A 24471-nucleotide genomic window follows, 5' to 3' on the forward strand; every position below is an offset into this window, starting at 1 on the left:
TAGTTCGGTACCGGAAAGGGAAGTAGTAGCGGATCAGAATGATAGTGAGAATGTACCGGGAAATAATGAGATAAGAAGTCGATCAGGTAGACTGATAAAGGTACCTGAGAGGTACAGGAAATTGTAATGTATTGAGATGATCAGATGATAAAGGGGGAGGAAATGTTAGGTATGGACATCACTAGGCACCTAGGACAACACTAGCACCCGTATTCACAAACATTACTTTGAGGCCTCATAGTGCGCGTGGATGCACAGGGTCCCAAAAACCTATTCATAGACGATACTTCAGTGGTGACAAGCACTATGCGTCCCTTAGAATGAACGCAAAGCTAAGGTAGCCAGGGAGCTGTATTACGCAACGCATAGTGTCTATTTACGTCAAAATTTTTAGGTTATTCTCGTTTTTGAGGTTTGTTTGCTTTATTTATGGTTGTATTCGATTAATATTATCTTACAATGGATTACAGTAGTGAAGAAGAATTTGATAATTATATCAATGAGCAAAGTAGAATAAGTACCAGAAAAGTGATACGGGATTCCCAAAATCCCTTTGATTATTACAATTCAGACGAATTTAGTTTAGGTTTTCCAATGATGGGGTACTTTTCATACTTTTACCACTGATAAAAGAAGACCTGAGGAAATTAACTGCGAGGAGGCCTTCCAGTGCCACCTACATAATGTATCAGTTGCTAGTGGCAAATAAAACATAACATTGTTAATGAAGTTTTATTTTCATCAATCTTCAATGTCTAATTTAATTTTATGTATTTGTAAATCATAAATCTTTTTTTCATGTTCTAACAAATTATTTTCTCTTTCTATCAATATTTTTTCTCTTTGTAGCCCCAACTCGTGCAAAGCCTGGTCTTGTTGTATATTATTCAATGTGGTGCGTTTGATTCTTGTTTCTGTCTTAATCTTCATTCTTGCTACTACTAATCTTAATTTCTTGATACCTGAAAAGCAAATTATGAATTTAATTCCTTTGAGTATAATTATTCTGCTTAGTTATTCCTCATAAATCTACGTACTATATATTTTAAAAACATTACTTACTAGTGGGTGTTGAGAACGTTTGATTGATTCCTGAGAAAGTTCTTTCATTCTTTGGGTCTTTAAATTATTCCAGCAGCTTTTCAGTTGATGTGTGAGCCTTTGTGAAACATAAAATATGGTTCAGAATTGTACGCCACTGTTAGAGTTTCCCAGGCCTGCTTCGTCAACTCGATATTTTAGAGAGGATAATAATATGCTTGTCTTCAATAATAGGCCTTTCTCTTACTAAGCTACAATCAGCAGCTCTCTTTCTTTCGGAAGAAGAAAACGGCCGCTTTTTTATCTGAAAAATTATGATTGAAACATGATTTTCACTATTATTATTAATCGAAGTATTCATACTAACCTGATAGTTGTAGTTTTATCCATATTTATTTAATTCACAAATCCACAAAATAACGACACATAAAAACCGTTGCACCGTTTGAATGACAGGAATGTCATGTCAGTTAGCGGAGTGAAGTGCGTAACATAAGCGAACCAATCATAGAACTCTATTCATCACTCTGATTTTGCATAGTCAAGGGTCGTTTAAGTATTGTTTATGAATTGAAAGGCTTGTCATATGGAACGCATTGAGAAATTTCTCATTTCGCATAGCGTTGCTGCTTTGCATAGGTAAGTATCGTTTGTGAATACGGGTTAGATGTCATGGCGGGTTTGGCGCCATTGTGCGAGCGTCCATCTTAGTCAGTAAACTGGAAGGTTATAAGGAATTGTAAATGATTAAATAAACGTTGTGTAACAAGCTGAAGTGTATATTATTCAAGAACATAACAGGTATTTTTAAAACGGTGTCAGTGTTACAGTGCAGAAACCCCCGTATAACGGCAATAAAAGGTATGCTTTGTGATCGTTCTGTAATAGTTGTGAGTGTCTATATGCCGACCAACTCTTTAGAAAACTTGCCTGTGTTTACTGAGTGTCTAAGTGAAGTAATTGCCATAGTGGAGGGTAATGAAGTAGAATCAGTCTTTGTATTGGGAGATTTTAACGCACACCCAAATGAACTATTTTGTAATGAGTTGGTGAGTTTTTGCTCCGAGCAAAATTGGGTCTGTGCTGATATAGAAATATTGGGTGTTGGCTCTGATCATTACACTTTTGTTAGTGATGCTCATGGTTGCCGACGATGGTTAGATCATTGTATTGTAACTCAGTCCGCCTGGCGTACTATAAAAGGCGTGGAGATTGATACGAATGTCTATTCCTCGGATCATCTACCACTAATTATTACTTGCAATTTCAATATTATTAGAAATAAAACTTATGTAACCGGTGTTCAGAGAAATAATGTAATATGGGGTGGGAGAGACAATGCCCAAATTAAAAGATATCGTGAAATTTGTAATAGCCGACTTAGAAATATATGTTTTCCAGATGAATTTAGAATTTGTGGGGACAAACGCTGTAAAATTTTAGGTCATAAATATGTATTAGATAAGATGTATAATGATATCGTAGGTATATTGGCAGGCGCTTCTGAACAGACTTGCTCAGCTAGGACATGCTGTCCTCGTGGGGGCCCGGGCAAAGACAAACGGGTGGCTGGGTGGAATAAACATGTACTAAGTGCGCACCGAGATGCCAAAATGAAGTATAGAATTTGGTTATTGCATAATAAGCCTCAGTCGGGTATTGTTTATCAACATATGCTCGAAACTCGAAAACGTTTCAAAAGCAAATTGAATTGGTGTTTGAAAAATCAGGAACAGATAAAAATGGACAGACTTGCGACATTACACGCAGCTAAGAATTTCCCTAAGTTCTGGACTAGTACAAATAAACTAAACATTAAACCTAGTCTTCCTGTGAGTGTTGGGGACCAAAGTGAGCCCAGAGCAATAGCTAATATGTTCATGGAACATTTTAAGGTTCAGTCACCTCTTGGGTCTTCGAGTACGGTGTTTGATGGTGGGGCTGAAGTAGACCAACTTCCAGTTGGGTTCACGGCCAAGCAGGTGGCGATGGTCATTAATAAAATGTCAAGAGGCAAATCGCCTGGTCACGACGGACTTAGTATCGAGCATTTCAAATGCGCGGGAGTCCACTTGCCTAGAGTTTTGAGTATGTTCTTCTCACTGTGCCTAAGCCACTCGTATTTGCCAGGGGACCTAATGAGAACAGTAGTCGTCCCGATAGTTAAAAATAAAACTGGTGATATTTCTGACATAAATAACTACAGACCGATCTCTCTAGCTACAATCACGGCAAAGGTCCTTGACAGTGTGCTTGACTCTCTACTAGATAAATATTTAAAATCACATGATGCTCAATTCGGGTTTAAGCCTGGACTGTCGACCGAGAGCGCCATCCTTAGTCTTAAGCACACTGTCAGGTACTACACGGATCGGGGGACTCCCATTTACGCATGCTTCCTCGATCTCTCCAAGGCGTTCGATCTTGTGTCTTATGACATCCTTTGGGATAAGATGAGGAGGCAGGGCGTCCCGTCAGAGGTATCACAGATATTCCATTATTGGTATGCTAACCAGATTAATACCGTAAGATGGGCTAACGCTTTTTCTGAGGAGTATGGGTTGCAGTGCGGGGTGAGACAGGGTGGGCTGACGTCTCCCAGGCTTTTCAACCTATACGTAAATGACCTCATTGTTGTCCTTAGCAGTATGCGTATCGGATGCTGGGTAGATGGTGTTTGTATCAACAACATAAGCTACGCTGATGATATGGTACTGCTGGCGCCAACAGTGGGGGCTCTCAGAAAGATGGTGGGTGTGTGTGAAGCGTATGCTAAATGCCATGGCTTATTGTATAATGTGAAGAAGAGCGAATACATGGTATTTAAGGCCGCCAGTAAATGTCCTAGCGTGGTACCCGACCTCTTGCTGAATGGGGTAAAGTTAAACAGAGTCACTAAATTTAAATATCTCGGACACTACGTTACTGATGACCTTAAAGATCATGTTGATATCGAGAGGGAACGAAGGGCGCTGGCAGTAAGGTGTAATATGTTGGCTCGCAGGTTTGCCCGATGTAATGACCATGTCAAGATCACTCTGTTTAAGGCATACTGTCAGAGTCTATACACGGGAAACCTGTGGACCACGTACTCGCAGAAATCGCTTAGCGTCCTTCGGGTCCAATATAACAACGGTTTCAGGGTGCTGTTGGGCTTGCCTCGCTTCTGCAGTGCTTCAGAAATGTTTGCTCAGTCGCATACTGACGGCTTTTTTGCTGTCCTACGCAAGAAGACTGCCTCGTTGCTCAGTAGGATACGGGCGAGCCCCAACAGTATCCTGAAGACCGTGGCAGAGAGGTACGACTCTCCTATTATCCGACATTTCCTTCGGCTACTTCTTACCGAACGGGTTGGATAATTAGTGGTATGTTATAATAAATAAATTACTAACATAGTTGTATAAGGTACTCATTTACTAACCATGTGGATCATTGTTATCTTTAAATGAATAAATTGAATTGAATTGAATTGAATGCATTCAGTTAATTATCGCTTAAGTGTTTTTGGTCTTTGAGAAAAATTATATTACATTTTTATACTTGTGACTGGACAAGCTCAGTCTGACCCTCACGTAATTTTCACAGAAACATTAGCGTGTTTTCACATATTAACATCCGTTAGTAATAATGTATTATTGCATCCTGTTAATTTCATGCCCTTTGAACACGGTGATGAGTGAAATACAATAATAGAATGGTTTCCCTCGTTATTATTATGTAAAAGAGGGCACAAAATTTATCATTCACTCATTAGTAGATCGCGGTCGCATACAATAAGTGTAAATCGATTAAATAGAAATAAAGAGATACAAATGTTATAATGGATAAAAGGTGAGTGTAGGTATTTTGACCTATTTTTGTAGAGAAACATTACGTGACGTCACAAAATATTCCCTCATGTCTATAAATGGAGTGGTTAAAAAAAAACAAGTTTATTTTTACTTATGATAATTTAATCAATTGAAGTACAAAGTAGGATCGGATATCTCTCGGGAAATACAAACTAATTAATTAAGTGACCGTTTTAATGCTTAGGACAATAACTTGTTTTACATAAGTCAACAAAGGCTGTCAGTAAGTCAAGTTTTAAATTAGGTAGATTTGCTAGGAAATTGTGCATTAATTAATTCTTTCAGCAGTTTGAGTTTCATAAACATAACCTTACGATTGACAAATAGCATTTGTTAGCGTCTCTACATAATATTTCTGACATCATTGAAAACTGTGCCTAACAAATTTTATTCCAAGTTACAAAAACTGAATTCCACTTTTTACTTATCATTAGGTCTTAAATAAATCATCATTGTGTATAAGTCTTCCGTCATCCTGCTTAAAAGCAAAAACAACATTATTAATAGTGTTTAACAGCCATACCTTAAGTAGCCAACACCATCATGCTGATTGTGTCTAATGCCATAAGAGCACGTTGACAGTTTATCAAAATGCATTAATTACCTATCTCCCGGGCTAGAATGCGGGCCGTGATAAAAATGTATCAATTGCGTAAATTCGATAAAATCTATTAATAAGTGTAGGTAGGTATATCTGTTGCACTGAACGGGTCATAGATTGAATTAATGGAAATTAAAGCTAGGCTTTATAGTTGAGTTGATAAAGTTTAAACTTTATTCGCTGGGTGCGAAGTACTAGGTGGGGGGGACATAATCTATCGCAGCGCTCATGGTGGTCAAAAGTAGAAATAATGTAAGCTCTGTCATCAGATGTATCTGTCAATGGCAAAGCGATTCTACATAATACATTTTAATATCATTAATTAATCGCATGAAAAGGGTCCTACTGGGAACTTAAATAAAAGAGTGGACTGTATTTCGATAGGGCTGTTTTAATAGCCGTTTACAATTTGGAAATAACTAAACTATACAACGTGGTAGTACAAAAATGAGTCACAGTAGTTGTTGTGCACAGATGTTTGCCTTATGATGAGAGCGTGAATTATTGAACTCTGCCCTTGTTTTGTTCTTAATTCTTCTACATCTCGGACTTGTCCAGCCAATACCAACAACTTTCCTTTAAATACGGTTTGTGGTTGGAATTTGATATTGTAACTCTCACAAACCCGGTCTTCAAAACGATACTCATTTCGATCTGAAAACGATATTTAATTTATTACTAGCGATACAGAAACATTTAAATATATTTACTGTTATATAATGAAACCGTTAAAGTAGCTTTTTCTTTTTGTTTTACTGTAAAACTACAACTATAAATGAAGTAAACAAACCCTGACACAATCAAAATTAAACACACTTTTTGGACTTACCTCATTTGATTTGAATGACCAAAATGATTTCAAAACCTTTTTTCCACCCAAATCGTGGTATCACAACAATTTATTAGTTGAAAATATTTGTTATTTTTTCATTTCGATATTTTTTCACAAATATACGACCTAAATGTCAATGTGACAGAACCCACAAAGTTGTGGACGCTAGTTGGCGCTGTAATCGTGGCTAAGTGCCAGGAGTTCGGAAAACTATTTTAGGGCTATTTTTTTTATCATGCTAGAATAGTCTAAATCGGGGCGTCAAAGGGTTGCCTGAGCGTGGACTCAATATGAATATGGATGGATTGCATATTATGGCGATACAATAGGGGTATAGATGACCCACGCTGAACTGTCCCGCCAAACTCAATGACAGGGGGGCGCTACCATCGTTCAACTTTATGGTTTCCAACATGGCAAAAATCGGAACCAGCGATTCGGTATAGACGGTGGCGCCCCGCTGTCAATGTCATCGATAGGACAGTTCAGTATTTTGGAACTATATTTTATTGGGCCTCGCCTATGGTCCGGACAGTTGCACATCACGGCAAATTGAAGCACCTTATGTGAAAGAAATAGAGACTATTTTGCGACAAACATTTAAAATCTGATGTGCTGTGTGTGTTCGTCTCTTCGTTCAAATATTGGCGATAGGCTTTTGGGATAGGGCGCTGGACCGATATGCAATAAACTTTGTTTATTTTTACTGCGTGCATTTTAACTTTGTGTGGAAACAACTGGGCGTAACGTTTTGCCACTCCCTTTTGAAGTCGATTGACGAAATGGATAGATATCAAACAAAGTTGGATTAAAGGGTAAACTTTAACTGTGTGAGCTAAACAAGGCTTTTAAAGTGCAATATCAATGAAGTTCAGTCATTACAGAGATTAACCTGCAAATCCTGAACTTAAAACTTCTGTAATAAAATACATTTTGAAATAAATGAGCAATAAACTGCAAAAAAACACGTTTTTAGTAACCCCACAAATATTTTATTATAATTATGTATAATGGTTTGATAGCTAGGTAGTTAATTTTAGCCGTAAATACATACAATATATTAGTGAAAGTGCTATTTCACAATAAAGTTAAAGCTGTGTCTTTACTTTTGAAATAATTTTCATACATATTTTGTCTTATTCTCAGTTCAAAACAATACTTATATGAATATGAACCAGCTTAGCTTCTCTTAATACATAACCCTGTGTTTTCTTAAAATTAAGTTTAATCTGATAATATTTTAGCTGGATTCTCACCTTTTAAACTTAAAGGATTATGTTGAATGTTCTATCTAATTGCAAGTGATCCACATTTCCAAAAATATATCTAAGTATTCAAAATAACAACATCCAAAACCTCTTATCAAAACGAATACTAAGTTAGGTAGTGTCAGGGAAAAGATAAATATGGAAAAAATGAATTGTCCAAGGATCCACTACAAAAATAATCCAATGCAATGCGGATCAAGCTCATAAAGCATACATTGCATCAGAGCCAAAGCACACGATACGTTGCGGCAGCGGTGCGACGCCGGAGCGGTGTCGCTGCGTCGTCTTAGCGTGAGGCCCCATTAGTCCGTTGCGCTGCGTCCATAGAAATAACTAGCTTTTGCCCGCGGCTTCACCCGCGTGAAATTTAGTTTGTCACAGATCGTCATAAATTATAGCGTATGTGTTATTCTGGGTGGTAATAAAGAATAATACTGTAAAGTTTCATCAAAATCCGTTCAGTAGTTTTTGCGTTAAATAGTAACAAACGCGGGTGAAGCCGCGGTCAAAAGCTAGTTTATAATATTAGTAGTGTGGCGGGCCGCGCGGCGCGATACGGTAATCTTTGCGGTGCGATACCGCAACGCATCGTGAGCTTTCGCTTTTAACGAAGTAATGAAAAAAGACCACGGGCTGGAAGACGTAGCGTGGGCAGGCCTCCTACTAGGTGGACCGACGATCTGGTAAAGGTCGCGGGAAGAGCCTGGATGCGGGCAGCGCAGGACCGTTCATTGAGGAAAACCTTGGGGGAGGCCTGTGTCCAGCAGTGGACGTCATTTGGCTGAAACGAACGAATGAAAAAAGAAAATTGTGAAAGATATTATTACCTATTTTTCTTATCGTTTTGACACCCTTACATTGCATTATCGTAAACATTAAGAAAATGTAAGCACCAACTTATAAATTGTACATTTTAACTGATAAGGGATATTATTATGTGAAAGAAAGGTGCGGAAAGGAAGCAGATGAGGATGTACCCTACGCTTTGTCGGTCCTTCTAGTGCAAAATAATGTCATTTTCTTTCACGTAAACAAGAGGAAAATAAACTTCCGGCCTCTTAAAACTATAGCTTAGGTAGATGTTATTTTAAAAGGCATCTTCATTATTTCCTTTTTATGTTAAGTGCCTTCCGTAGTTTTTAATAACATTATTTATGCAACGCTATTAGAAGTATCATAATCATAATAATTATACAGTATGACGTCATACAAGGCATTAAGCATTTAGTTTTATTTATGTCCTTATTAATTATTCAAGCTGACAAGATAGTTAAAATGTCGAATAAAAAGTGTTATTTTGGCCATTTCAGCTACCTAATTGGTTGTTTTATCTTTTTTTTTGCAGACATTTCAAACAAAATTTAAAGCCTTAAAAAAACAACCTAAAAAGCATCGGTTTACTATCAAAATTAAAAATAGGTTTTTTTTACTAAATTCACTGTTTACAAATTTTAATGTCTTAAAGTACCTATGAACAAAAAATTACAGAGTAATCTGGATTATTATTTCGTGTTATAAAAATACATAATCTACATTCTTTCATTGAATCCTGCCATTCATGTTGTTTAACTTTAATTTTATCTGTTTTGTAAACAGTAAATCCTTATAATGTATTGTGTTTGTTTATTTATTTATAGGAAAAATCTACAGCATTTTCTTATAAAATAATTACAAGTTTGCTTATAATATAAATGTAGGTATATGTTAGCAAGTAATGCCAATTATAGGCGGTCTGCGGTCCTTCTTGACTAGGTACAACATCTACATAGTAAATATTAATACATTAATTTATTATTAATATACCAAATTACGGTTAACACTTTTTCGCTGCTTAATTGGTACATACCTACTTAGGTACTTTAAATTCTAATTTGGTAACAGTAGTAAAAGTACTATTTATAATGAATAATTATATTATCTTACTGAACTAAATTTAATACAAACATACCTTATATCACTTAAGATTCTTATTAAATGATTAATAAAATATGCAAGAACAAAAGGTTTAATAAATATATGTTTTTTTTTTACTTGTTAAAAAGGTTCTTAAAAACTGATCAATCAATATGATTTGGGTCGTTATACCATTCGGTCAAGTTGGTAAATTCGAGAGAGAAAATAGAAGTGTTTGCGTTATAATAGTATTATTATTATGAACAAAAAATGGAGGTCATGAATTATTATTGGTCTTTTTGAGTTTATTGAATGTATGTTTTTTAACAAAACATCTTTTTCTTAACTTTATAAATCGACCAATAACTGAAACAAGCATTTTCCTCATTGTGTCCACCTGTAGATCAGTTTGCGTCCATTCATTTATAAAAGGAAATAATAGTGAGATAAGTAATGCAATTTGCAAATATTATATCCAGGTATTAAAATAAAAAGAAAATGGAGTCATCATACATTTTATTTTTCAGACTATTGAGCGACTTAAAAAATATAAAATACTTTTTGAATTCATAGAAATAACTTTTGGTTTAGGTTACTGTGTTGGTAAATAGATGGTTATTAGATTATTTCTGTTAGCTGAAGAGGATTTGAAAAGTGATCCGTCGTCAGGACGCGAACAGGTCGGTGGATGAAAACTAACAGGTGTACGAACCCTATTTAATTATCCGTAATAAATAATAATAAATCTTTGGACAATTACACACAGCACCAGCTAGTCCCAAACTAAACAAAGCTTGTACTATGGGTACTAGACAACGGATATAAACATACTTAAATACTTTTTTTTTGTAAATACATAGGTACATATTTTTATAGTAACACCCAGACCCATCACAGAAATTAAAATTCATAATTTCAATTTCTGCCCGGCCGGGAATCGAACCCGGGACCTCTCGGTATAGCAGTCCGTTCTGAACCACTACATCAAACGGCCGGCATAATTAAAATTAATTCAGGATCTTGAATATTAATCAAATTATAACTTCTAGGTACTACCAGCAAATTAATTTTATTCATTAGTTTATGAATTGTGATAGAAACTGATAGGTATCTGATAGACTGTTACTAGATCAATTGACGGTATTAATTTTTTTTAAATTGATATACATTTACAATGAATCTTCGAAAGTATAATGTAAGTATTATGATTATCTTTAAAGTAGAACTAAAAACTAAACATAAGTTGCAAAGCAAACTATAAATAAAGACAAAAAAGCATAAGCAAACGTATCCTTACTTTTGCACATGGGCCCGACCTCTAGTAGGCACTAATGAAAATGAAAACTCATTCTCGTGAGTTTCCATGCCTTATTTTTATAGCAAAACTGTATCCTTCAAGCGGTGTCGGCAAAATTGTATAGATGGCAATAAAATAGCTCCCAGTTCTATAATTTTGGTTATAATAACTAGTTTAATGACTAAGCAAATCAGTTTTTTAAGTTACTTATATACCTAATTATTAAATTATATTTAGCAGAAACAACTGCATACAAAATTAGTTTCCGATTATAACCAAATACGCAACAAGTTTGTAATTCAGAACCTAAAGAACAGATGTCGCTACGCAAAATATGGGTCAAACGAAGGAATATGGGTTACTTGGAAGCTGCTTGCAATCGATAAAATAGAAGGGTATGAACTTGACCTTTATCCCTACGCGTTAGATTAGCCTCCTTTGTTGAAAGAGGGAGCTGTTCGGAGTTTCTTGCGGATGCGAGGGGAACTCCATCGAGGGATCACTCTTGTGTCTGAAGGGGACACCCCTTCATCCACGTCGTCAGCTTCGGTTTTGATCTCCATTTTCTGCAAAAAAAAGATAATGTTAGAATTTAGAAAATGTTTCAGAACCCATAAAACTCATTATGTAAACCCCTATCCCCATCGGCTCCCCCTTATAGCAGGACCTTGTAGATCGTAAATGGAAGAATGACCACGGAAGACGTCTTGGTCGTATCTAATACCCAAGACTAGTTAGTAGCAGTGGAAACTCCCCGGGATTTAAGTGGGTTTGAGTTTTTTTTTTTTTTTTTTTTTATGTGATAGGAGGCAAACGAGCAAACGGATCACCTGATGGTAAGTGATTACCGTCGCCCATAGACACCCGCAGACCCAGGGGCGTTACAGGTGCGTTGCCGGCCTTTAAGGTAAAGATACGCTCTCCTCTTGAAAGCTTGCAGGTCGTATCCGTCCGGAAACACCGCAGACGACAGTCCATTCCACAGTTTGGTTGTACGGGGCAGAAAGTTTCTAGAGAAACGTACTGTTGTGGACTGCCAACCATCTAAGTGATGGGGGTGGAAGTGCTGTCGGGTAGATCGGTGGCGAAAAGTGGCGGCAGGAATAAGTCCGGATAATTCTTCGGAGCACTCCCCGTGATACATGCGATAGAATATGCACAGTGAGGATACATCTCTACGCAGCGCCAAGGGGTCAAGCCGATCCGAAATGTCCTGGCAGTCAACGATTCGAGCTGCTCTCCGTTCAAACCACTTCGAGAAACTAAAGAGATGTAGGTACTTCAATGATCAAACACAGAGTGAAATGTACATTCAGTAGAACTTGCAACTGACAAAAAGTTAAGGGAGCCTAAATAAACAGGACTTTATTGATCACGTATTCAGCAGGAGTAGCAACTGAGCGTGAGCTGGAATGACTCCATGGTTTCTAGCTTTTCCCATCGGAGGGCATTTAAGAACACACGTAAGGAACGTAGTGGAAACACACTGTATCTTTAGTGAGTCAAACATTACTCGCTTTTATAGGGTCGACGGGTTTCATACATAAGGATGGGCCATTTTTAGGGTTTTGCAGTCCTGACATGGAACCCTTATTACGAGTAAAAATACTTAGCAACTGACCAGCAAATCAAGCGCCGCAAGTGGAAATGGATTGGCCACACTCTCCAAAGGGATCCCGATCACATCCCCAAGCAGGCTCTGTATTAGAACCCCCAAGGAAAACGTAAACGTGGTTGCCCCAAGCAAACTTGGCGGCACACTATAGCAGACGAGGCGAAGAGAATCGGCAAGACTTGGAGCGCGATCAAACGCGAAGCTCAAGACCGAACGCGATGGAGGACTGTTGTGGACGCCATCTGCCGAATATAGGGGACATAGGACCTTAAGTCAAGTAAGTCTCCTGATTAATTTCGTTGCGGGTCCAATGACAGTTTAACTTTTCCCCGGGACAAATTTGACCTTCATTGGTTGGGTTTTTGTGGCGGTCAAGCTGTAGATCCTGGCTGCACAGGAGTTGCAGTGGTGGGAACGAGAGGTGGGAATAGTCCCGTAAGTCAAGTAAGTGGACTGACCTGCACGATGAGCCGGATGAGCGTGTGCTGCTGCTCCATGAGCTGCGCCATGTCGCGCAGCCGCCGCTTCTGCTTCTCCAGCTCCGCCGTGATGTAGTCCTCGCTACTCTCCAGCACTAGGTCTAAACCAGCTTTAAAATTTTAAAGTGAACCAGTATCGTCATATTAACTGGAGGTTTGCTTATAAATTAGAACTTAGAAATGAGTATTAGTGAAATTAATGAAAGCAATTACCATAATTAAAAAAGGGTACAGAATATTGTTCAAATTATGATAAAAGTGTACTCAAAAGGTTGATAGAAAATAATATGAAAAAATAAATTACATCGAATTATTAACTGTGTAAATTAACACATACCATCATCCGTGAAAGGGTTACAGAACCATTTGCGAAGGATCAAGTCCAGAAAACCCAGCTTGCTGCATTTATTATTTGGGTATTCAATAAGTTCATCTTTATCAACTTTCTCCAATAGCATCGCTGGTAGTTTTCTCTCCAACTCTGTATGAAGTACTACCTGAAACACGAAGATGATCAAAGGTTAGTTTTGAAGAGCAACGTTAGATTAATGTATCTTAAAGTTTTTATTTATTGTAGGAGTTATAATATCACCTGCATTGCTAATCTCTTCAACTGTGCATTCCTCCTCACACTTTCAATGTCACCCACAGCCAAACCAATGAGGAGGTTCATCAGAAGAATTGGCATCAACACCATGAACAGTGCAAGTATGAAAAATGTCGGCATCGGGAACGGTAGTATGACGTCCGTTTCGGATTTGTTGTAGTAAGGCTGCACGTACGTTCCCACAAAATCTATTTCTCCAAGCATCATAGCAAAAGTACGCATGAGAGACATGGGAATTGTGCTGAATGATAAATGGTGACCCTGGAAAAATGGAATGTAAGTAACGAGTAAACAAAAAAATTGTCCATCCATCTAATAATCTAATTGAAGCCATTAACAATTTGGATCTTTCACAGATAAATGACCTACTTGTTTACAGCCAATTTAACAATTTCGCTTTGCAATTTGGAAAAAATTCGCGTTGTGTTCGTGTTAAATTTATGAAACGGTTCACCTAATAGGCCAGATTATCATAGAATTTAATTTTCATGACGTCATGAACGCAAAGCCTCAAGAAAATTTATTAAATCAATTCTGTACCCACTTTAGATAGAAGTATGAAAAATGCCAGGCCAAACGCAATGATCAGAATCGAGAACAGCATCAAGACTTTGATCAGCGTTTGCAAGATCTCCAGGAACATCACCACGTATATGCCAATTTGGTCGAAGCGTTGAAGTAAAAGCAGTAGCTCGAACCAGGAGAGGAAAACTGTTATAGCGGCTGCAGAAAACTGAAAAATAGGCATACAAGTTTAAGATGTTTCTATGAACATTATTGTCTATAATGTAAATATTTTTTCGTTGTAAAATAAAACTGTGGTACTAAATATGCTCCTTGCACAGTCCCTTACGACTGTTTATAGAAATCTATAAAAAATCTTACTTGTATGTCATTGAAACCTCCGAATAGGGTCGGAAAGACCATCTGAGTGGAACTGATATACAACATCCATGAGACCAAGTTAGATGGGTCGACTAGGTAGTGCCATTTCTGCTGCTTCAGATTATACGCCTCTCGTATTATGCAGATTACGTTGTAGACTATAATCGCTACTGTGCTTGTGTACATTGCCACCATGATTTCAAAATCTGAAATCAAGTTTGCTGATTCAGGCGATTATCAAAAAAAGTATTGTGCTCTACTTTAGTACTAAGTTACTACTATGGTTTATTGGTTAATGTGCATCTTTGACTTACCTATTGGCTTACTATTATTATTAACCGTTGTACTGTTTTCCATGCGTTCTGAAATTATCTTATCGTCTGATAGATTTAAAACAGGAGAATTACATATAACCGGTTTTACTACAGCTGCTGTAGTCGGATCGACGTTTGCCATCAATAGATATGTATAAACTGTCCCAAATATTAGGTAAATGCAGTAAAACAGGAGATTTGCCAGGTGAAAGTACTTTCCGTAGGAGTTCCATTTCATTTGTAGATATTTTTGACTCAATGGATGAGCTAGGAGTTCAACTCTGCCATGAGCAACCATCGCCTGAAAAATTATCAGGTATGTATTATTAGGTATTACTAAAAATAGCTTTCAAAATTAATTAAAAACCAGTCACCATACACATAATTCAAAATTTACACCAGTAAGTTGAAAAACCACAATAAATAGTGCAGATTAGACATAGACGGTGTTAATATTTACATTAGTAATTTGACAAATAAGCTTGAAACCACCAAAATCACCAAGTCGTGGTGAGGAAGCTTTGCTGTGAATGATTATTTTGATGCCATGAAACCAGTTGGTCATACTTTTTACTCATAATCTCTTTTACTATCTGAATCGGTAAAATAGGTAGTTTAGAAATAAATTTCTTCTTTTACCTAGGCGACAAAATACAGGGTGTTAGGTAAATGGGTATATGAGCCGACACTAGCCCATGGTAACATGGTCATATAAATGGTATGGTGAAGTCAGAAAATAGATATCATCATTTTAATTATTTTAATTTTCATACAAATCGGATTTTATAAAATTTATGTTGTATGAAAATTAAAAAAATTAAAATGATGATATAAAATTTCTGACTTCACCATACCATTTATATGACCATGTTAACATGGACTAGTGTCGGCTCATATACCCATTTACCTAACACCCTGTATATCTTAGTGACTTCAACATCAATATTGCTTGCTCATCAAACCATATCTCTATTTGATCTATTTGTTAAAATGAGTATTGAAGTAATTTAACAATCTGCATTTATATTTGGGAATAGTAGAACTTCTTCTCCAAAGCTTTGAAGAAACGGTTATCAGGGTTTAGAAACATTTTCAAAATAGGTTGGAACAACACTTATTTCATGGCATCAATACACACAGTCAAGCATTGCGCTAGGTCTGACTCACGTTGATAACACACAACGGTTCTGGACGGTATTTGGGGTTGTTTAGCGCCAGTCTCATGGCGTCTACCTCAAGTTTGGAGCGTTGGTAGTGTTTGAAAGAGTACTTAATCTGCACGAAGCGAAAAAAGAACAGAATCAGTATCAAATTGTTGTGGCACTTACGTTGAGAGCTGGTAACGGTATTTTCTGCGATTTCGGAACGCTTTCGGTTTTCTTTGTGCCGTCTTCGTCCTTTAATTGAGGACATAGCGCATCGAAGTTGTACTTGATCTAAATTTAGTAAATAGGTTAGTATTACTTACAAAGTGTAAATGAATATTTTTTTGTCCGTAACTGTACTTTAAATGAGTTGTGTAACAAGAGTGCTTAAAGTCTACAAGTACTATTTAGCATGATCAGCATCAATATTAATTAAGCGTAGGTAAATTCTTTTTAAAGATATTTATTTGCAGTGGACCTAGTAAAATAGACTGCATCTATCGATATTCCGAATAATTTGTGTATTTTTTGTCGTAGAAAGTAGCAAAAATATAGCGAGTTAAATAATTTTAACTGCCACTCTTTTAGACTAAAACGTAGGTTAACTAAAATATAACATTGGCGTTTCATAATTGCAATTTTACCTTGCCCGCGGATCGCTTTGGATAGGTACGTTCTCGATCTATTATGGTTGCTTTTAACTTACCATATGACTGCTATAATTACAATTTTCCAGACTCACGTAAAAGCTCTTGGAATCCTTTTTGCAGTTGGCCTTGGTGATGCACCGGTCCTGGACTGCTTCAAAGACACGCGGCATGTAAGCGATCAGAGCTAACGTCACGCACGGGTGGCGATCTGAGCGAAGAGCCATCACTTCCTTAGCTCTGCAATTGAAATGAATAATAATATCAGAGTGAATCCACTGCACGCCACCACTGTATTAAAAAAAATCCAATGGCTTAGGCTTGAGTTTCAATGGCTTAGGCTAGTTCGATATGTTTCAGACGTGCTAATTTTGAGACACCCTGTATATTCTGCATACGATTGAGCCCAGAATATCAAAAAATCTAAATTAAAAAATTATCCGTTACTAAGCCCTTTTCACAACGCACACTTTTCACACCTTACACTTTGGGACAAAATTACGGACTGGTGCTGAGAAAAAGTGGTGGATGAAGATTGCTATATTTGCGATCAACCAAGAGGCGTCGTTAGATTTATTAATTCTTAGGCATTGGTGAAAATCACAAGTGTATGATTAATGAGCTGTACCTTTGTTCATGGGTGACCATAGCCAACGCGGCCTCCGGGAACTTGTAGTAGATGGCGTAGTCGATGGCACTCATGTCCAGGTTGTTGTAGCTGAAGCGGCAGCCCATAGAGAGGAGCAGCGCTATGGAGTTAGGCTTGTTCTCCATCGTGGCTAGGTGCAGAGGGGTGTTCTGGAACAGTCAAGAAAGTTATAAATAATAATAATTATGGTATAAATAGAATGTTCCACAATAAACGTTCCAATAAAGCATGTCTCTTACGAGATCGAATGAAAAATGGGTACATCCGTAAACAAACTAAAGTCAATGGATTAGCTGAAGTAGTAATGGGCAGAGCACATAGCACGCATAACTGACGGCCGATGGAGCAACAAGGTTCTGTAAAGGAGACCATAGTGACCGACAAATGCAGTGTTTGAAGTGTTTTCACCTTTCCACCTTACGGGTAGAGGTGTAAAACAAAAAGGCCGTGGGAAGGCGCTGGATGCAGAGTAATACAAACTGACCAATGGAAAGCATTTAGTGGTCTATGTTCAGCAGTGGACGTGCTGTGTCTGAAATGATGATTAATGATGAAAGGACGTCCACTGCTTGACAAAGGCCTCCTCCAAAAATTTACACAACGACGTAACAGGTGCTTTCCGTGATATTCATGAGGTCATAACCAAATGAGATACCTGACGCCACTTGAGAACAAATAACCTTTGTGCGATAACGGGCCTCAGTTTTCCGAGCTGTGTGCTTCACAATATTATATTATATAAAAAAGTATTGGTGATAATAATGAAACTTACGCCATCTTTATCAGCCTGATCCAGCAAATGGGAATGCACTGAATGCAACAGTTCAATGGTCTGGGTGTACCCGCTCATAGCAGCCAGATGCAAGGGGTTGCGTCCGTTGTGGTCCCTGTGCAGTAAGGCTCCCCTGTTCAGAAGGAGCTGGACGACCCTTGTGTGACCTTCACGTGAAGCAATATGAAGAGGCGTAAGACCTTCGCCGTCACTCTCGTTGATGATGAACGTGCCTTTGTCAGAATCTAAGAGCTGGCAGGCAGTGTGGTAGCGGCCATATCTGAATAGGATTTATGATGTTTGCTCAATATTTTTATAAGAACTGCAAGATCTTTCAAATATTATGGTAAGGATACTTTGTTTTTGTTTATGAATATCCTACTTGAAGAGGATTTTGTGAAGACTGTTTGGTGCTTCATAAACAGTAGGTGAGTTGTCTAGCAAAGGCTGATGATGAAATCCTTAGTTTGGTTTTAACCCTTAACCAGACTTTGGTTAAATAGAGCCCACATAAATTTTTTTTGAGCCTCCCTGGTCAAGTGTTAAAGTAGGAATTTCTTGACTTGGCCCTTTGGTTTTAATAAAAACTGCCAGACCCTTATCATCACCACTGAAACAACTAAAGACATTGACATTACCTGGCGGCAAAGTGCAGAGGGCTCTCGTTATTGTTGTTCTTCAAGTTGATGCAGGCGCCCAGTCTGATCAAGTTCTCCAGGGACCTGATGTGGCCCTCTCTGCTGGCGTAATGGAGCGGTGAGCAGCCAGTGTTATCTTTTTCGTTCAGCAACTGAGCTAAACTTTTCTCACAGCGATCCTGAAAAAGCAAAAGCAGCTATTGTTAAATATCGTTAGTGAGAATGAAATAAGCAATAATTTTACTTTAAGAGTTACATGAGAACATACCAGTCTTTATAAAAATTGCTGAAAAAGACAATGCGAAATTACCCCTTCCTATTTTTATCACCACAGCTAATACCCTGATATTTAGGGTCTTAAGTTTTTCGGCAAAGTGCCATCTTAATAGCCTTCAATATGGCACAGAAAACTTTTCTCTGTAGATGTCACGACGACACAAGAATTTAAAAACATTGAATCTTGTTTTCATTGTTTTCTATTTCTTCAATACAAGGGATTTTTCCAACTTATTTATGCACAGTACTGGACAGACAGAGAACTTTGCATAAACTAAGCCTTAGTTACTAAAGTATAGGTAGGTATGTGGCGTATTTTCTAACAATAAATTTGGTTTTGCTAAATTGCCAGATTTGTCCTGCTAATAATGTTAGCACTGAGTACATAGGAAAACTCAAGTCTCGTAGTCGTCTGATGAATACACAATTAACTTATAATTTCCGAGAGGTACTGAAATTCATGCCAAAAAAGGTTGTTTAAACGTCCCAATATTTGTAAAGCCATCACCCTACTGCCGGCAATTCTGTGCGAGGCCTTTTAGAGTATGGTTCGTTTAATCTTTTTAGATTTGCTACTGTTACACGTGTTGACGCGTATCAGAAAGTTCAGCATACATAAATGGTACGCCCACATCTGCTTTTTACATCAAACGAATTATAAAGACTAATGGACTTCTTATGTCTTTGCCTAACGAATCCTAACTTACACTTATTCTTTTCTATTTTGGTAGTGTTTGTATTGAAAATTATTGTAATTAAATTATTTCGAAGTAACATAGTGTTATTTCGCACCATCTATGGAACTGGATGGTCTGTGCCATTCATTTTATTTATCATCATGTTAATTTTATGTATTAAATATCTGAAATACTAGAAGTATCACTAACCACTTTCCCATTTAATATAATAATTTCTGGTCTCAATCGAAACAAAAAGATGGATAAAGCCAGAGGTTATTTTTGTTTCAATCATTGAAGTAATATTACTAGTACATTATATCTCAATGGTTTCAATACACATCTCAAGAACAATACCATTCCCAGAACCAATAACAGAAATAACGAGATTTGAGGTAACTTTCAACGATAACTTACGTGTACGCGTCGTTGAATAAAGAAAAAGTGGTATTGGATACGTCAACAGCAGACACATAATGGAAAAAATCTTTAAAAGTGGTCAGGATTATATGAATAGGCGCTACGTAAATACTGTAAAGAGCTACACCTTCTAAATTTGATATACTTTTAGTTCTTGTATAACAGGCCGTATTTGATATTAATCTTAATGCTTTATCTACATCAACGAAAGAATCGATAGTGTGATCTGTCTGGTTTTCTGTTCAAGGAGAACAACATTTATTACACACGTCGTAACTTGATCTCCTACCCCTAGGTTGAATAAGAACAGCGAAGGGGTTCTTTTTATTACAACATTGCTTGTCTCTTTTTATTTAAACAACGGTCTCTTTATCGCCCCCTTACAGATTAACTTCTTGTTTATTTGATACTCGTATGGAAAAACAATCGATTTAACATCTACACAAGTCTCGAGTGAGACGTGGATCGTTATCTTCTCGGACGTAATTGTCAAGGGGGCGAAGTTGGTAGCCAATAAAAAGTTGATCGGGTTTTGCCACAAGTCTGTTTGATCGTTGAACCAACTGGCAACTCATAAGTTATTAGACTGGCAGGATTTAGAAAGCTGGACATTCGCAATTTCGGCGCCCGTCTGTGCCCCACATTTGCAACAAGATAATACGCATGCTCCGTTTTATTTGCATAAAAACCGCCATTTTGTAGAGCGGTTGCCGAGTCAGTACTTACTAACTTTCTTCGTTGAAATAACTTGTTGCAGAGCAGTTGCAGATGCGCGATGGGAGCTCGATTAACATTATTTATTGTTTGCAGTTGTATGCGTTAAACTGCTGCTACTGCAGTTTAAAATAGGGTAATTGAGATCTTCAGTAATTCTGCGCAATTTAAACTCGTAATCCCAATGATTAATAATGTTCTATATACTAATACTATGTGGATTACGCTTTAAAATTTGCACGAGGAACAAAATATTACTCTATCGCTATTTAAAAATTTATAAAAGAGTGCTTTGAACAAGAAATTGAGTTACTTCATAAATGGCATAGGTAAATGTATTTTTTAAAGAAGTAATGTCTGCTGGGAATTGTCCTTTGCCTGAGAAATCTGCCGCTTTCTATCAATTACCTTCAAAAAATAAATACAAGGATCACATTAAAAAGTAAAAGAAATACCAAGAAAACCAGTAAAGGTAATAAACATGACTGAAACTGTCAGACAGGCAATCTGCAAAGACAGGTTAAAATCTAGCTGCTAGCGTATTATTAATATCCATGGAAATTAAAAAGCATAGATATTTATTTGTCTTATGAAATACATTGAAGCTTCTCCAATATCAGTGGAAAAAGTCCTCAAGTAAAATAATCTGTTGAAGAGGGCATTAAATCTTATAGAGAAAAAGTAAGTGGTAGTGGTCGAGAAATTGTATTACGTAGCCCTGAGACTGTCAGCGGCTACCTAAATATTTCTTCACGGAAAGTTATACAAACTTGATAAACGAAAAATGTTCACAGCACATACCTAATCGATGATCCTAGAAGAAAGTTTTCAAGTTTATTTTTTTCAGCAAGCATTTCTAAAACAATTCGGGCAAACATTTTATATCAGCTTCTTTCTACATAATATTTAGTGTGTTAGCCTACCTACCAAAAAGCTTACCATAATAAAATAATTATCGTACCTTGCAACTGGCCGCAAAATCTTCAAGGCGCCCTCCATTCATGACAACCAAGTGAAGCACATTCCTTGAATTTATGTCCTTCAGTTGAATATCTGCACCTAGTTTAATCTGAAAGCAATCCAAAACTTTTTTAAGATACTTGTTAGAATAAATCAACGAACTCTAGAATATTCCAGTTGTTCGATTCCCGGCCGGGCAGATTGAAATGATGAATTTTAATTTTTGTGACGGGTCTGGGTGTTACTATGTGTAGGTATATTTAAAAAGTATTATATTATGTAGTATATCCGTTAAGCTAGCACCCAAAAAACACAAGCATAATATTAATTGCTTACTTTGGGGCTAGATATAATAATATAACGCTGTGTGAAATTGTCCATTTTTTTTTTTTATTTCTTTCATCAGAACTAATATACCTAATTCAAGTTCTAGGACACAACCTAGGTGTAATACATATATTCTGGCATCAGTCCAAGAGCAATGACGTTGACTAATGACAAGTAGTACCCGAAGAAACATACATTAGCATTACTTATTGGGCGGCGACATGACCTCAAGCAGAGAGAAGACAACGGTACCTCTAGCATGAACTACTTTCGTCTTTCGTTCGACAGAATTCGATACTCAACCTTCGAATTAAACAATAACGTGACATTTTGATTCTCAAAAAAGTTTCGTGAACCCATTTCTCATACTAAGTTCACTTTACGTCACGTTCAGTCGTTCACAAGAGCACTGTTGTAGTTTTCGTATTAAATCTTTTGATGGCGATTCGAATACGCAAACGATTTTCGTGCTAGCCGTACGGAGCGTTGATAAATCGAACCTATTAGTTGTGCAAAATACTTCCCAAAACGTGACTTGGTGGAATTGAACCACTCCACAGTTGTGTTGAAGAACATTTGTTTCATAATCTGTTTGTCAGGTTCTTAGTTTGATTAACTTAATTTCTAAAGTATTCATGAGCATTAAGCAAAAAGACAAAACAGTCAACATTTTCCAAAAATGTAGAATGCGTTAGTGGTCCAAACATCTCTGTCTTAGTAGCAGTTGTTGGATGAAGAACCTCATTAAACCACAGAATACTCATAAATTAAACGTTATGGGAGAAACACTTAAAAATTACGTGAAGTTTTTTGAAGATTTAAAAAAAAATATGAAGAAATTATGAATATGAAAAAAAAAAGATAAAGGTCAATTAACGTCATTTATGTTTGAAAGTTAGTGCCCAATTTATGCTGTGGCGAAAATTGAAAAGCCAAAACTTTGCATAAGTACTTTGTTTCTAAGAAAAATCCTGATGTAATAAATATTTTTAACATTATGATATCAGAATGTTTGTTACTAGAATAAATGATATTTTATTTAAAAATAATTATAACGAATCATGAACATAAACTGAATTGTCTTATATGAAAACTTTCAAAATCGGTATAAAGATTTTATCTGAAATGCTGAAATGTAAAATTTGAAGTTTCGAGAAGATTGCACCCTAGAAGTTAGAAATGTGAAATGGCAAAGCGATCAATCGGTCAGGTCAATTGCAGTCATTCTGCATAACCTTTATGCAACGCCAACTTTTAACAGTTTGCATAATTTTCTTTTATTACCTACTTACAGTAGGTAAGATAGGAGAGTAATTCTTCCTACTGGGCAATCCTGCTGGCAGGAATTAGTGATTATAAATAAGTTGAATAGCTACTCAATTCGGAGTCTGGGAATCACAATATCGATTCGGCTACGTAAAGTCGTAATGAAATAACTTCGATGTATTCCCAGTATAGTTAGAAAATAGATACTTTTCGAGGACTTCTCGTCGGCAATTTTAGTTTTGCCGTTGACGTAGCTTTCGTCCTCTTTCCATTGGCTCTCAAAAGAATTTTTGAGCCAGCTGTGTTTATTTGCTATATTATTATGTTATATTACCCAAAAGACAGTGTTGTTTCGACAACATAGCTATAAAATAACTAACTTACCAACGTGTGCACCGTTCTCCAACCAGCCCTTGATGCTGCCAGCAGCAAAGGAGATCTTCTTTCTTTATCTAAGGGGTTTATGTCAGATCCTTCAGAGATCAGGTAGTTGACAATGTCCGGATGGTCGAACATGGCAGCGCAGTGGATCGGTGTCATCTTCTGGACATCACAGGACATGAGGCAAGCCATTTTCTCTTTGGGCTGCATGCTAAACATCAGCTTCACAATCTCGAGGGCACCCTAAGGAATATATTACTGTTAATATTATGCTGATAGATTTTGATTTTAAAATATGCTAACCAAACAAGAAATAGCTTTGAATGTGACTCAGCAGTAGTAAAATTTTAAGGTTTTACCTGAGCGCAAGCCAAATGCACCGGCGTTGACAGATCGTGTTGTTGAGTTGATATCTTCGCTCCAGACCTCAAGCAGAGCTCCACCGCCTTAATATCTCCTCCATGCACCGCCGAGTGCAAGGGAACGTTCCCTTCATTATCGTACAGCGATATCATTTGCTCCCTGGTACATCCTTTGGACTCCCCCCATTGGAGGAAAACTTCCATGGCGCGGGAAGACGCGTTCTTGGCTGCCTCGTGAATGGGGTAGTATCCGTTGTTGCAGGGCCGCTTGGATTCGGCACCGAGGTCAGTAATCTATGTGGATATGATGAGAAGATTTTGTAATCAAAGATGAATTTGTAATAAAAAACCGGCCAAGTAGTGCGTGTCGGACTCACGCACAAAGGGTTCCGTACCATTGATTTATGAAATGGGTAGTTCTACTCACGGTGGAATTATTTAGGACCATAAAATGAATCTCCAGTTTTTGTTAGTAATCAGTATAAACAGTGACTAAAGACCGAGAATATACTACAACATATCCAATTTTTAACGGGCCAGACAAAATTATGATA

The 24471-nt window shown here is 37.2% G+C and overlaps 1 protein-coding gene and 1 long non-coding RNA gene across 2 annotated transcripts in view; both read right to left on the reverse strand.

Moving 5' to 3' along the window:
* Positions 1 to 206: 206 nt before the first annotated feature.
* On the reverse strand, positions 207 to 1505 carry LOC135086565 (uncharacterized). Its single transcript, XR_010260524.1, has 3 exons — positions 1409 to 1505; positions 1063 to 1159; positions 207 to 962 (listed from the first exon to the last, which is right to left on the reverse strand). It is a non-coding gene; the product is annotated as an uncharacterized LOC135086565 (long non-coding RNA).
* Positions 1506 to 7315: 5810 nt separating this feature from the next.
* Positions 7316 to 24471, reverse strand: part of LOC135086708 (transient receptor potential cation channel subfamily A member 1) — a 127008-nt gene continuing 109852 nt past the window's right edge. Inside the window, exons 8-23 of the mRNA XM_063981486.1 lie at positions 23915 to 24211; positions 23559 to 23798; positions 21583 to 21690; positions 18535 to 18713; positions 17897 to 18176; positions 17104 to 17273; positions 16571 to 16715; positions 16012 to 16119; positions 15851 to 15958; positions 14684 to 14984; positions 14370 to 14575; positions 14029 to 14217; positions 13470 to 13745; positions 13215 to 13374; positions 12857 to 12987; positions 7316 to 11349 (exon numbers count right to left, since the gene is read on the reverse strand). Of these exons, the coding sequence (XP_063837556.1) occupies positions 11212 to 11349; positions 12857 to 12987; positions 13215 to 13374; positions 13470 to 13745; positions 14029 to 14217; positions 14370 to 14575; positions 14684 to 14984; positions 15851 to 15958; positions 16012 to 16119; positions 16571 to 16715; positions 17104 to 17273; positions 17897 to 18176; positions 18535 to 18713; positions 21583 to 21690; positions 23559 to 23798; positions 23915 to 24211 (3036 nt within the window). The 3' untranslated portion in view covers positions 7316 to 11211. The remainder of the gene's footprint in view (positions 11350 to 12856; positions 12988 to 13214; positions 13375 to 13469; positions 13746 to 14028; positions 14218 to 14369; positions 14576 to 14683; positions 14985 to 15850; positions 15959 to 16011; positions 16120 to 16570; positions 16716 to 17103; positions 17274 to 17896; positions 18177 to 18534; positions 18714 to 21582; positions 21691 to 23558; positions 23799 to 23914; positions 24212 to 24471) is intronic.

This window comes from Ostrinia nubilalis, chromosome Z (assembly GCF_963855985.1).
Source record: "Ostrinia nubilalis chromosome Z, ilOstNubi1.1, whole genome shotgun sequence".
Classification (NCBI taxonomy): domain Eukaryota; kingdom Metazoa; phylum Arthropoda; class Insecta; order Lepidoptera; family Crambidae; genus Ostrinia; species Ostrinia nubilalis.